At 56.6% G+C, this 12,910-nt stretch overlaps 1 protein-coding gene across 10 annotated transcripts in view; it reads left to right on the top strand.

The window, feature by feature from the left end:
* Positions 1-12,910, top strand: part of HIF3A (hypoxia inducible factor 3 subunit alpha) — an 87,822-nt gene that overhangs the window by 63,295 nt on the left and 11,617 nt on the right. For 6 of the 10 annotated variants that reach the window (XM_042968565.1, XM_042968559.1, XM_042968564.1 and 3 more), the window contains 10 exons: positions 735-925; positions 1,956-2,101; positions 3,737-3,821; positions 4,087-4,199; positions 4,652-4,860; positions 6,463-6,569; positions 6,788-6,935; positions 10,845-10,963; positions 11,985-12,175; positions 12,714-12,818. In XM_042968565.1, coding sequence (XP_042824499.1) covers positions 735-925; positions 1,956-2,101; positions 3,737-3,821; positions 4,087-4,199; positions 4,652-4,860; positions 6,463-6,569; positions 6,788-6,935; positions 10,845-10,963; positions 11,985-12,175; positions 12,714-12,818 — 1,414 coding nt within the window. Of the gene's footprint in view, positions 1-206; positions 926-1,955; positions 2,102-3,736; positions 3,822-4,086; positions 4,200-4,651; positions 4,861-6,462; positions 6,570-6,787; positions 6,936-10,844; positions 10,964-11,527; positions 11,646-11,984; positions 12,176-12,713; positions 12,819-12,910 lie in introns of those variants that run through there. The other 4 variants (XM_042968558.1, XM_042968562.1, XM_042968567.1 and 1 more) reach the window with 3 other exon arrangements.

Genomic DNA, 12,910 nt, shown 5'->3' with positions numbered 1-12,910 from the left:
TTACCTCCTTGGCCTGGGGGCTGACAGTACATGCGGGATAAGTGGCAGATGTTTGTGACAAAACAGTACTCATCCGTCTACCCCCAACCCCACGTGCAGAAGTCAGGCATTTGAAATGGATTAAAGGGCAGGGGTGAGTGGTTAGCTGTTGGCTTCACAGAACACTGGGGTTGGTTTGCTGTGTCACATCGGCAGGGCCCCTGGTGGTGGGTGGTTGGACTTTGAGATCTGTGTTCTAAGATTCTGAGGATTCAGCTCAGCCGAGGAGGGGAAAGGGCAGCAGAGAGGGTTCCGGGAGGCCGTAGGGTAGGGGGCCTGGAGGCTGCTGACATCATGCCCCCTCCCTTCCCTGGCTGGGGGCCAGCTCCGCCGGCCCTCTCCCGGCAGGAGGCCACCCTGTCCCCCAGGCGTCCCGGGCCCGGGGAATTGACAGCGGATACGTCAGGGAGGGGACAGCGGCCCTTAGGCACGCCTCGGAGAGAAGCAAGGCGCTGGGGGCAGCAAGCGCCGGCGCGGGGGCAGATAAAACCCGCGGCCGGGGAGCTGCCCCGGAGTACACCCCTCGCGGACCTAGACAGCTCCGGGCACTCGCCCGGGCCACACAGCGGGACCTGCACGGTCGCGGCCCTGCCCTCTGTGAGCCCGGGCCCCGTGCGGCAGCGCCCCGCGCGCATGTCCCATCCGACTCTTTCCCTTCCGGGGGCGCCGCCAGTGACCGCTGCCGATGCCCGCAGGTCGAGCACCGAGCTGCGCAAGGAGAAGTCCCGGGATGCGGCCCGCAGCCGGCGCAGCCAGGAGACCGAGGTGCTGTACCAGCTGGCGCACACGCTGCCCTTCGCGCGCGGGGTCAGCGCCCACCTGGACAAGGCTTCCATCATGCGCCTCACCATCAGCTACCTGCGCATGCACCGCCTCTGCGCCGCAGGTGAGCCCCGCCCCCCGGGGGGGGCGGTTCCCACCTCGGCGAGGCCCCGCCCCCACGTCTCCCCGGCGGGGCCCCACCCCCTGGGAGGTGCTTCCCCGGCGGGGCCCCGCCCTCTCCGTCGTCTCTCACGTGAGGCCCCGCCCCTTGGGAAAGCCCCACCTCCTTCTAGGTGGCCCAACTTGGGGGATAGGAGGCCGGCTAACTCGCTGGGGTGGTGCTTCAGCCCTTAGGATTTGGGAGACCTTCTTGCCACGAATCCCCCGGGGAGGCTTAGCTGCCCGATTTCTAATGCCTGCTTGAGAGAGTACCCTCCCCAGCTCCCTAAGGTCCATGACCCCTCCCCTTAGCCATCCTCTTGAATTCCCACCCAGTTGGAATTCTACCCTGCAGGAGGCTTTGACACACACACACACACACACACACACACACACACACACACACTTTGGAATCCTCAGGACTTTATTTATGAGGAATGTGGAGTCATCCTCTGGCAGGCTCTGCCCACGAGACTTCACTGCCCCCAAAGAATTTTATTGCTCTGGGAAGCACTGCCCCCTTAGAATTCTGTCACCTGGAAGCCCTTGCTTCTTTAGAATTCTGTCCATCTAGAAGGTCCTGCCCCAAGAATTCCGAACCCCCTTCCCCCCCCCCCCCCCCGGGAGTCTCGGGCCCCCTTAGAATTCTGACGCCCTCCAGCTCCCGGCCCCTTCCATGTTGATCTCCTGGGAATCCCATCTTTTTAGAATTCTGCCCTCCTAGGAAGCCTACCCCGCTTAGAATTCTATTCCCGTGGGAGACCCCCCCCCCACCGCCTTAGAATTCTGTGTCCCCGGCAAGCCCTGCCCCCTTAGGATTACAATCCTTGGCGGCCCTGCCCTCTTCCTTGGGGACTCCAAGCCTCCGGCGTATGTTTCTTGCTCACCTGGGGGTACCTGGAAGCTCTTCTGAGTGAGGGAAGGCAGAGGGAGGCTGGCCGGGGTGGATCCATGGCTGACTAGACACACCCCATCCACCCTGGCCCTGACACCAGGGGAGTGGAACCAGGTGGGAGCAGGGGGAGAAGCTCTGGATGCCTGCTACCTGAAGGCCCTGGAGGGCTTCGTCATGGTGCTCACTGCCGAGGGAGACATGGCTTACCTGTCGGAGAATGTCAGCAAACACCTGGGCCTCAGTCAGGTGAGAGGCGCTGCCTGCTTTGTGCCTGGCCCTGGGCAGGCGATGCCGGGATCCAGAGGTGACCGAGACTGCCCTAGCCCTGCCCTGACGGGGTTCCCCGTACAGAGGGGAGGCAGACGTGTCACCAGACAGGAGGACTCAGAATGATCAGGGCTGGGATGGGGCACCCTAGGGGGCTGTGTGAGCCAGGGGAAGGGGTGGGGGGGGGTTACCTGACCCAGCCTCAGGGGGAATCGAGGGCCTCCTGGAAAAGAAGACACCTGAGCTGAAACCCCAAGGACTTAGCCAGTCAGAAGGTAGGGCGAATGGACGGGAACAGCGAAGACTGGGAATGTGCGTGGCTGAGGGAACAGAATATGCAAAGGCCCAGAGGTGAGATAAAACAGAGCACTTGGAGGAAATCGAGATGCTTCTCCTGGCTAAGTGCAGAGTGCAAGGGGAGGGGTGAGAGGAAAAAAAAAAATCCCGAGGTCAACAGAGCTAGGTAATTTAGGACCAAAGCGGTTTATTGCCAGGGCACTGGGGAGCCATAGAAGGATTTTCAGCAGGGGAGAGGCTGTGGGAGAGGTAGAATAGGACTTATGTTTTGGAAAGCTCTCTCTAGGTGTGCCCAGAGGTACAGGTGGAGGCTGGGATTAGAGGCCGAGGGCCCACAGGGAGCGGTGCGGGGCCCCGGGTGGGAGAAGAGGAGCCTGAGCAGGGGTCTGGGGATGGGGAGGCAGGAGATACGGGTGGGGAACTGATTTCAGCTCATCCATACAGCATGCCCCACGGGAGGGTTACCCTTCTTCTTCCTGTTTCACATAAACGGACTCCATACTTGGAGCCTATCTCCTGCTTTGTTATCCCACTCTTGGTACCATTTCAGCCCGAGCTTGGGGGTTCAGAGAGGTGAATGTCCCAAGGCCCCGAAGCTAGGAAGTGGCAGGGCCAGGATTTGAATCCAGCTACAAAGGGGCTGTTAGAGGAGAGAGAGCTCTCTTCCCCTGGTCCACACCACCACTGGATTGAGAGCTGTGTGGCTCTGCCTCCATCGGATGCCCCTCCGGCCAGCGCCAGGCTCATTGCCTGACCTGAAGCAACACGCTGAGTCCTTGGCTTGCCAAACAGGTGGGATTTGAATGGGGGCTCACCTCAGGGCCTTTGCACTTGCGGTTCCCTCTTTCCAGAACACTCCAGAGAGCCACACGACCGCCTCGCTGGCTTGGCTCAGCGATTCGTTTCACTCTCACGGGCCCTGACTACTGCCTCTAAGATAGCAGCCCATCATTGCACTGCCTAACCCTGATGTTCTTCGTATCACTTCCTCTCTGGCTTTATAACTGTGGCGTTTGATGTGTTTGCTCATCGGCCATCTCCCCTACTAGCCAGTAAGCTCCGAGAGGCAGGGATTTTGCCTGCGTGGCCACAGCTTTGCTTACCATCTAGAAGAGGGCTTGGCAAACAGCAGGTCCTCAAGAAGTGGTTGCTCAGTGACTGAGTGAGTGAGAGAAAAGCCTGGGAAAGTAATCCAGGCTCACGAATGGGGCGGGGGGGGGGGGGAAAGGGCGGTGAGGACAGGAAGGAGGAGTTGGGTCGGAGGCCCTGGTGAAAGTGCGCCTCCTCCCAGACACCTCCTGCTTCCCTCCCTGGCAGCTGGAGCTCATCGGACACAGCATCTTTGATTTCATCCACCCCTGTGACCAACAGGAGCTCCAGGACGCCCTGACCCCCCGGCCGAGTGAGTTCCCTGGAGGCCTCTGTCCCCTGGTTATAGAAGCTGAGGCTTTCCCCCCTGCATATCCCGTTTCTCCAGACTCCGAAAAATGGGAAGAGGGAACCCGGCCCGGCCCTGGGGTGTCGGCAGGGAGCACTCCCTAGCCCTGGGGCCCTCCCTGGTTCCAGGTCTCAACTGTGGGAATGAGGCCGGGGAGACTTTAGTCGAGTCTGTCCAGAGCCGCCCAGCGACCCGCTCCCCCCCTTCCCCGTGGCCCTTCCCCACCCAGGTCTGTCCAAAAAGAAGCCAGAGGCCCCCACCGAGCGGTGTTTCTCTTTGCGCATGAAGAGTACCCTCACCAGCCGCGGGCGCACCCTCAACCTCAAGGCGGCCACCTGGAAGGTGGGCAGGGCCTGGCCTGGAGGAGGGTGAGGGGCCTGGGGGGCCTGCTGGGGCTGGGCCTGAGCCCGAAAATTCTCCCAGCATGTTGCGAGTGCGGGGATCCTGTGGGGCACCCTCAGGCTGAATCTAGAAGGCTGGGTGTCCGTGGAGCCGGAGGGCTGGGAGTCCTTGTGTCCTTTCCGAGCCTGTGGGCCTGGGGCTGGGGGTCCTCGGCCTTCGGTGCCTGGAGTCTCCACGGGGCTGGAATCTGGGGTCTTCAGAGCTCCCTGAGTCTCAGAATCTGGGGTCTTCAGAGCTCCCTGAGTCTCAGAATCTGGATCAGAACCTCCTTAGGTCAGGGGTTTGTTCTCGGCTCCCGGTGGGGCGCCTACAGACATACCTCCCAGGCCCATGGGAACCCCAGGCCCATGTGCATCACCGCCTTTGCCCGCCCCCCCCCCCATCCCAACTAGGTGCTGTACTGCTCTGGACACATGAGGGCCTACAAGCCCCCTGCGCAGACTTCCCCCGAAGGGAGCCCCAACTTGGAGCCGCCCCTGCAATGCCTGGTGCTCATCTGTGAAGCCATCCCCCACCCGGGCAGCCTGGAGCCCCCCCTGGGCCGGGGCGCCTTCCTCAGCCGCCACAGCCTGGACATGAAGTTCACCTACTGTGATGAGAGGTGGGCAGGAGCCCCGCGGCCCCCCCACCCCCTCCCCTGGCCCAGCTCCTCCTCTTCCTTCATGCCTAGCTCCGGCCCATCCACCGCCCCCCGCCCTGCCCCCACTGTTCTCCCTCTGGTCCACTTCCGGCTGTCTCTGATGCCATCCGTCTCTGTCTCTGTGTGGCTGTCTGTGAATCCTCTGTGGGTCTTTTGGCCTTGGGTTTTCTCCTGGTCTGTCTCTGAGTCCTTGTTCCTCCCTCTCCTTCCTGTTTCGGCATCTTCCCTCCTTCCCTCACCCTGGAGTTGTGCTCGGGAATGGCAAGTCTGGGCTCAGACGGCTTGGCTTTAAAGCCTGGCCGTGTACTCTTGGCCGGAGGCCATCGCATCTCTGTGCCGCGCTCTCATCTGTCCCGGGAAGTGACCAGAGTCTCCTTAGAGCACCTGTTCCGAGCACCCAGTGTGTTGCCTGGGGGAGAGTGCTAGAGAAGCGTATTTTGGTTTTACTGAAAAAAATTTTCGTTAATGTTTATTTTTGGATTTATTTTTTTTTTAATTTTTTTAAGGTTTATTTGTTTTTGGATTAAAAAAAATTTTTTTGGAGGTTTATTTATTTTTGGATTTAAAAAAAATTTTTTTTTGAGGTTTATTTATTTTTCAGAGACAGAGAGAGACAGAGCGTGAGCGGGGGAGGGGCAGAGAGAGACGGGGACACAGGATCCAAAGCAGGCTCCAGGCTCCGAGCTGTCAGCCCAGAGCCCGACGCGGGGCTCGAACTCACGAACTGTGAGATCATGACCTGAGCCGAAGTCAGATGTCCAACTGACTGAGCCACCCAGGTGCCCCTAGACGCGGCTATGTTTAATCATCATCAGCATTATTACTTTCTATTGGGTTTTTCCTCTCTTACTGTGATTTCCTTTCTTCCTTTCTCTTCCCTGCTCCTTCGCTCTCTCCCTCTCTTTACTCTTCCCATTCCCTGCCCCACCCCCACCTCGTACTGATTTCCTGCTGCCGTAGCGGTCACCATAAACCCAAGGGGCTCAAAACGACACACAGTCACGACCTCAGAGTTCTGGAGGTCCAGAAGCCTGAAACGAGTCTTATGGAGCTAAAGTCGAGGGCTGCATTCCTTCTGGAGGCTCCTTGCCTTAAAAACTTCTGGAATCTTCCTCCATTCCTTGGTTTGGGGCCCCTTTCTCCAACTTCAGAACACACGGCCTGCCCCCGCACCCCTCCCCCCCCGCCTCCATCAACACCTGCCCTGGACAGAGTATTCCTCTGCGAGGGCCCCTGTCGCCACACTGGGCACACCCGGATCATCCAGGTGAAGCGCGACATCTCAAGATCCTTCACTTAATCATCCCCTGTCCCCAGCACGGTCCCCTTCGCCACGTGAGGCCTCATAGTCACAGGGTCCGGGGATGGGGAGGTGGATCTCTCCGGGGGCCGTCATTCAGCCCAGCACGCCTCTTTTTCCATTTCTTACTCTCCCTTTCTCTGCATTACGACCCAGTCTCTCTCTGTCTTGCCGGCTGGTCCCCCGCGTCCCCCAGCCCCACCCTCCGCCCACCGTCCACCTCAGCCAGTCCAACTGACCAGGCCCCACTGCACCCATCCCAGGATCGCGGAGGTGGCCGGCTACAGCCCCGACGACCTGATCGGCTGCTCCGCCTACGAATACATCCACGCTCTGGACTCGGACGCCGTTGGCCAGAGCATTCACACCCGTACGTGAGACTCCCCGGCAGTCTGCGACTGGCCCCCCAGCTCCCCACGCTCCAGGGAGCCCCGCTCCCAACCCAGACACCAGCTCCCTGCTCCCCACGCCCCAAGGAACCTTCTCTTCCCCGGCTCCCTCCCGCATCCCCAACCCCCTGCTCCCAGAGCCTCCTCTCCCCGTTTGCCCCTTCTGGGGCCCTGACCCCTCCCCGTCCCCCTTCCCCAGTGCTGAGCAAGGGCCAGGCGGTAACGGGGCAGTATCGCTTCCTGGCCCGGAGTGGTGGCTATCTGTGGACCCAGACTCAGGCCACAGTGGTGTCAGGGGGCCGGGGTCCCCAGTCTGAGAGCATCGTCTGCGTCCACTTTTTGATCAGGTAAGTGGGAGGGGGCGGGGCGGCTGTGTGTGTGGGTCTGGCCTGCGTGTGTGTGGATAGGTGTGTGCGTGTGTCAGGCACACATCCGTGAGAGGGAGTATTCACATGTACGTGTACGCAGAACGTGTGACCGAATGCGCACAGGTATGTGCGTGGGTGTGCCTGCTGTTCATTTAAATTAAACAAGAGTCCGTTCAAATCAAAGTAAATCTAGCAGAATCATGGGGGCTTTGCTGCCTTTTAAAAATTGAAGTACAGGGGCGCCTGGGTGGCTCAGTCGGTTAAGCGGCTGACTTCGGCTCAGGTCACGATCTCGCGGTCCGTGAGTTCGAGCCCCGCCTTGGGCTCTGTGCTGACCGCTCGGAGCCTAGAGCCTGTTTCAGATTCTGTGTCTCCCTCTCTCTCTGCCTCTCCCCTGCTCACGTTCTGTCTCTCTCTCTCTCTCTCTCTCTCTCTCTCTCTCTCAAAAATAAACATTAGAAAAACATTTTGAAAATGGAATATAATAAATTCACTCTTTTTGGTATACAGTTCTATGAGTTTTGACAAAGGCCCGGAATTGTGTAACCACTTTCACAATCAAGGTATAGAAAATTGCCCCAAAACATTCTGTCATAGTGAACCCCCCCACCCACCCTCAGTCCCTGGCAACCACCGAACTGTTCTCTGACCCTAGAATTTTGCCTTTTGCGGAATGTCATGTTCATGGAATCCTATAGTATGTAACCTTTTGGTTCTGGCTTTTTTCAGTTAGCATAATATATTTAAATTGTATCTATGTTATATTTGTCAGTAGCTCCTTTTTAAAAAAATTTCTTTTAATGCTTATTTATCTTGAGAGAGAGAGAGAGAGACAGACAGAGTTTGAGCAGGGGAAGGGTAGAGAGAGAGGGAGGCACAGAATCCGAAGCAGGCTCCAGGCTCCGAGCCGTCAGCACAGAGCCCGATGCGGGGCTTGAACCCACAAACCGTGAGATCATGACCTGAGCTGAAGTTGGATGCTCAGGACCCTCGATCGACCGAGCCACCCAGGCATCCCTCAGTAGCTCCTTTTTTAAGATGTTTGTTTAGAGAGAGCAGGGGGGAGGGGCAGAGAGAGAGAGAGGGAGAGGGAGAGGGAGAGAGAGAGAGAGAGAGAGAGAAAATCCCAAGCAGGCTCCATGCTGTCAGCACAGAGCCTGACACGGGGCTCGAACCCATGAACCATGAGATCGTGACGTGAGCCGGAATCAGGAGTCCGCCGCTCAACCGACTGAAGCACCCAGGCGCCCCAGTGGCTCCGTGTTCGCGCCGAGTGGCGATCTGTGGTATGAATATGAACAGACCAGTTGGTTTATCCATTCACCCGTTGGAGGCCATTTGGGCCGTTTCCAATTTTGAGTGATTACGAAGAAGGCTACTGTAAATGTTCTCGTACGAGATTTTGTCAGCCCATGTTGTCATTTGCCTTGGGTAAACACCTAGGCGTGGAACGGATGGGTCGTATGGTCAGGGTATGTTTAACTCCATCTCCCGAGAAGCCTGCGGCATTTTGCATTCCTACCTGCAGCGTGAAGGTTCCTCTGCACGGCTGCCGGCATTTCGTTCTGTCTGGTCCTGTCTCGTTTTGTTTCATTCTACCGGGCGTACGGGCTTTCCCCCGCTGCATCAAGCATTTAGAAGTTTCCCACCGTGACAACATTGTGACGAGGGCGGCACGGGAGCACCTAAGACAGGGTGAATTACAGCTTTTCTCTGAAGATTACCTTCCAGCTCATGGTATCAGTTTCTAAAGCCTCAGGAGTTTCCCTGTGTCTTTTTTGATCGAGGACGCGTTCTGGTAGAAAACAGAAGTGATCCGCACAAGTCTTTTGTGTTGCACAAGAATACGGGGCTGATTACCTTTGGAATGCCCTCACTTTCACACCTTTTCAAATCAGAACCTTCGAATAACTTGCAGATGTGGAAAGAGGTCTGGCCATTTGTCACTGCAAAGCAGAGGGGGTCCTGCCCCCCCTCTCTGCTCAAAACCCCTTTCATTCATTGTGAAGGTTTGCCTTTCTGTGGCCAGGCCCCGTGATTCCAGTCTTCGGCACCCTAGGCAAAGAGCAGGCCTGGGAAGCTCAGTTTTGTTGGCAGAAATGGGTGAGGAATGAATGGGAGTTTGCGTAATATCAGCGACATAAGGAGCCTATGGTACTAATCATCCTTGTTCTTCGTACGTGTGGTGTGGTGTGCACTTGGGTAGCTATTTGCGTGTACGCGGGCACTTCTATTCTGTCGTGTAAAAATCCCTCCCCTTCCAGACCTGAGCCTCCTTCCACTGCAGTAAGCGATTCCGTTACAAAAATACGCCTCAAGGGGCGCCTGCGTAGCTCAGTCGGTTAAGTGTCCGGCTCTCGATTTCGGCTCGCGTCACGATCTCCTGGTTCGTCAGTCTGAGCCCCGTGTTGGGCTCTGTGCTGAGCCTGCTTGGGATTCTCTCTCTCCACCCTCGCCCCTCCCCTGCGTGTGTGTGCGCGTGTGCGCATGTGCGCGCATGTGCGCATGCGCTCGCTCGCTCTCTCAAAATAAACGCTCACAAAACTTAAAAAAAAAATACAACTCATTCCGACGCGGCCCCGCTGAATCTTCAGCACCTAGAACAGCGCCTGGCACCCGGTAGGTGTTCGACAAACAAGAATCGCAAATATTTACATAGCGCTCACCAGGTACCAGGCCCGGTTCTCTGCATTTTATGTGTGTTGGTCAATTTAAGCCTCCTAACGACCTGGGGAGAAGGTGTTATTGCTATTGCCTCTTTCCAGTGGAGGCAAATGAGGCACAGAGAGGTTCAGCCACATGCTCAAGGCCGCACAGCTTGAACGTGGCACCGCTGAGATTTGAACCCAGGCCTCAGGCTGTCGAGCCGCTGTTCTTAGCCAGCAGGCAATACTCGTTGTCTAGGAAATGTTTACGGAATGAACGATTGTGCCAAATACGCACGTGTGAGCCTTAGAGCACGGCTTATGCACAGCTGTCTTGTGTATACACTTGGGTGTATATGAGTGTTCCTGTTTGCGCCTGTGTGTACCGTGTGTGTATCGGTGTGGCTGTGCGGCCTTGTGTTTTTCAAAGGGGATGGGGTGGCATTGGTCCAGCCTAAATGGGGATGTTTCCAGCCCAGAAGGGGTTCTGTGAGGGTGGGGAAGGGTCCTAGTGTCTCAAACGGGCTCGTGGGAGGACCATCTACCTGCCATCCTGGGTATTTTTATGCAAATGAGGGCCTGGTTCTCAGCCCCCAGACCAATTCTCCAAAAGCCAATTTGCTCAGCGAACATTTGGGTTGTCTCGGCAGCTAGCGACTGGGGGGAAGGGAGGCGCGGGGGACATAAGAAGGATATATTTATAAACCCATTCCCTTGAATATGAAAAATGTCTAGGAATAGAAACTTCATAAATAAAATCTTATTCATTAAAATGTACCCCTCTGAATTCTTCATATTTGGTAAGGTAAGAACATCGACTATATATACTTCATCAATCCATCTATGAGAATATCTTTATAAGTAAATATGAAGAGAATATTTTGTTCTTATGCCTTTTTACCCTCCCCTTCTCTGTCCCTCCTTCCCCCCCCCCCGCCCCCATCCCTGTCTCCCCTCCCTTACCCAGGCTGTGCTAAATGCCAACTCGTTTTTTCCGTCTCCCTCCACAGAGAGAGCTTGGGAAGACACACATAACTTTATTTTAAATGCTATTATAATAAAAAGCACTCAGCAAAAATTAAATCCTTAAAAGAAACAAGTAAATGTGGCAAATAACTTTCTGCACGATGCCGCCCTGCCCCTGCGTGGGGTTGCCTCCCCGTGACGGGACATGAGCTGAGGGGGCTGCCTGGGCTGGGGCCGAGGACCCTCCCTGACTTCCTCTTCTTGCCCTGTACCCCAGCCGGGTAGAAGAGACCGGAGTGGTGCTGTCCCTGGAGCAAACCGAGCGACACTCCCGCAGACCCGCTCAGCGGGGCACCCCCTCCCAGAAGGACGCCCCTGATCCTGGGGACAGCCTTGGTATGGGGCAGGGCTGGGACTGGGAGGGGTTGTGGCCCCAGGATGCTGGAGGGAAAGCCCAAATGCTTTAATAGTGTGGCTCACCGGGCCCTGTGTGACCTGCCTCCTGCCTCCCTCCCTTCTCGCTCACACTCTGAGTGGTGCCAGCTTCCTTAGTGCTCATGGAATATGCTAGATTCTCATGCCGTAGGGCCTTTGCACTGGCAGTTTCCTCTGCCCAGAACACTCTTCTCTCTTCTATCCTTCCTCTTCTGTGTCCCCGGGATGATTGCTTCAGTCTTTTTGCCCCTCTGCTCTGAATCCTGCTATGGCTCCCCATTGCCCCCACCCTTCAGCTCGTTCCCTGCTCCCACGTCACTGCTCATTGGCGTCCAGTAATCTTACCCTCCCAAGTCCGGCTCCTTTCTACCTCTTCCTTCTTCCCCCCACCTGACTCCTCAATCCTGGACAAACTTCTTTTCCTGTTGGTTCTTCAAGGCCGTCACCTTCTTCAAGCTGTTGCTGGCAACCCGTGCTCTTGGGTGTGGTGTGGGGTCACTGATATCCTTTCCTTTTCTGGCTCAGAACTGACCTCCAGGGACCTTAGAACCTCCTTGAGGGCCTTGGGCCAGTCTTTTCTCCTAACATGCAAGCCCCCCAGAGCTGAGTGGCTGATTGCTGTTCTGTGCCACTGGAGAATCGGGTCAGTCATGTGCCTTGGTCCAGCAGTATCGATTTTAAAGATTAAAACGTTTCCCCCTCGTTGGGCAGTTGCTACTATCCCGAGCCTACTGCGTGCCCCCTCCCCCACACTGGCCCCTCTAGGACCCTTCAGGGTCTCACTACAATCTGGCAGCTGAAGAGACAGAACCTGGTCCAACGAGGGTTTTCCAGAACTCAGTTCCCCAGCACTGTGGACATGGTCTACCCTGATTGGTTGTTGAAAATGTCAACTAGGCTCCCTGGGGTTTGGGGGCGAGGGGGCTCTGCCCCTCAGCCCTGGATGACCATCCTGTGTCCTCCCCACCGATGTGTCCTATAGATGCCTCTGGTCCCCGGATCCTGGCCTTCCTGCACCCCCCTGCCCTGAGCGAGGCCACCCTGGCCGCTGACCCCCGCAGCTTCTGTAGCCCTGACCTCCGTCGCCTCCTGGCACCTATCTTGGACGGGACTTCAGTAGCTGCCACCCCCAGCGCACCCCCAGCCACACGGCGCCCCCAAAGCCCTCTTCCGGTAAGCAGTACCTCCCATGTGAACCCTTGGGATCCAGGCTGCTTTGGCCTTTGGCTTGAATCTTGCTATTCTCTGGGCCTCAGTTTCTCCATCTGTGCAGTGGGGAGGTTGGGGTGAGATGGGGTTTGGGGTTTAAGACCTAGATCCCAGATTCTTCAACTGTTACCTGGACCAAAACCTGGGATGTTTGGGACTGGCATGGGTGACCCCTCTCCTTGCTTGTGGGCAAGCATCCAGGCTCTCTGAGTTTTGACCTCAAAGAGTCAAGAACATCTAATGTCTTAAATTACACAAACCTGGATTCAAATCCTGAATCTGCCACTTACCAGCTGTGTTACCCTGGACAAGCAGGCCCTCAGTTTCTTCATCCATAAAATTAGGATGGTAACAAGTAGCCATCTCATTGGTTATTGTGAGGGTCCCCAGCTCTCTGATATGTGACCCTCGCTCCTACCTCTGAGCTCAAATGTGTGGACTACCTTACTGTTAATATTTTCTAGGCTCAAGATTTCCTTAAGTGTCTACTCTCTTCCCACAGGCCGATCTGCCAGACGAACCACTCATGGACATGGAGAATACACACAAACTCTTGGCCTCTGGGAAAGACCTTGAGGCTGTGGAGACAGATCTAGATATAGCTCAGGTAAGGGCTGGCACGGAAGGAACAGTCTTCACCTCTTTGCTCTGAGGGCGGACATGTATGAGCCTGAGAGAAGGGTGGTGGAATTGTTGAGG

This window comes from Panthera tigris, chromosome E2 (genome assembly GCF_018350195.1).
Source record: "Panthera tigris isolate Pti1 chromosome E2, P.tigris_Pti1_mat1.1, whole genome shotgun sequence".
Classification (NCBI taxonomy): domain Eukaryota; kingdom Metazoa; phylum Chordata; class Mammalia; order Carnivora; family Felidae; genus Panthera; species Panthera tigris.
The sequence above is the reverse complement of the archived record's forward strand: the minus strand, read 5'-3'. Positions and strand labels throughout refer to the sequence as shown.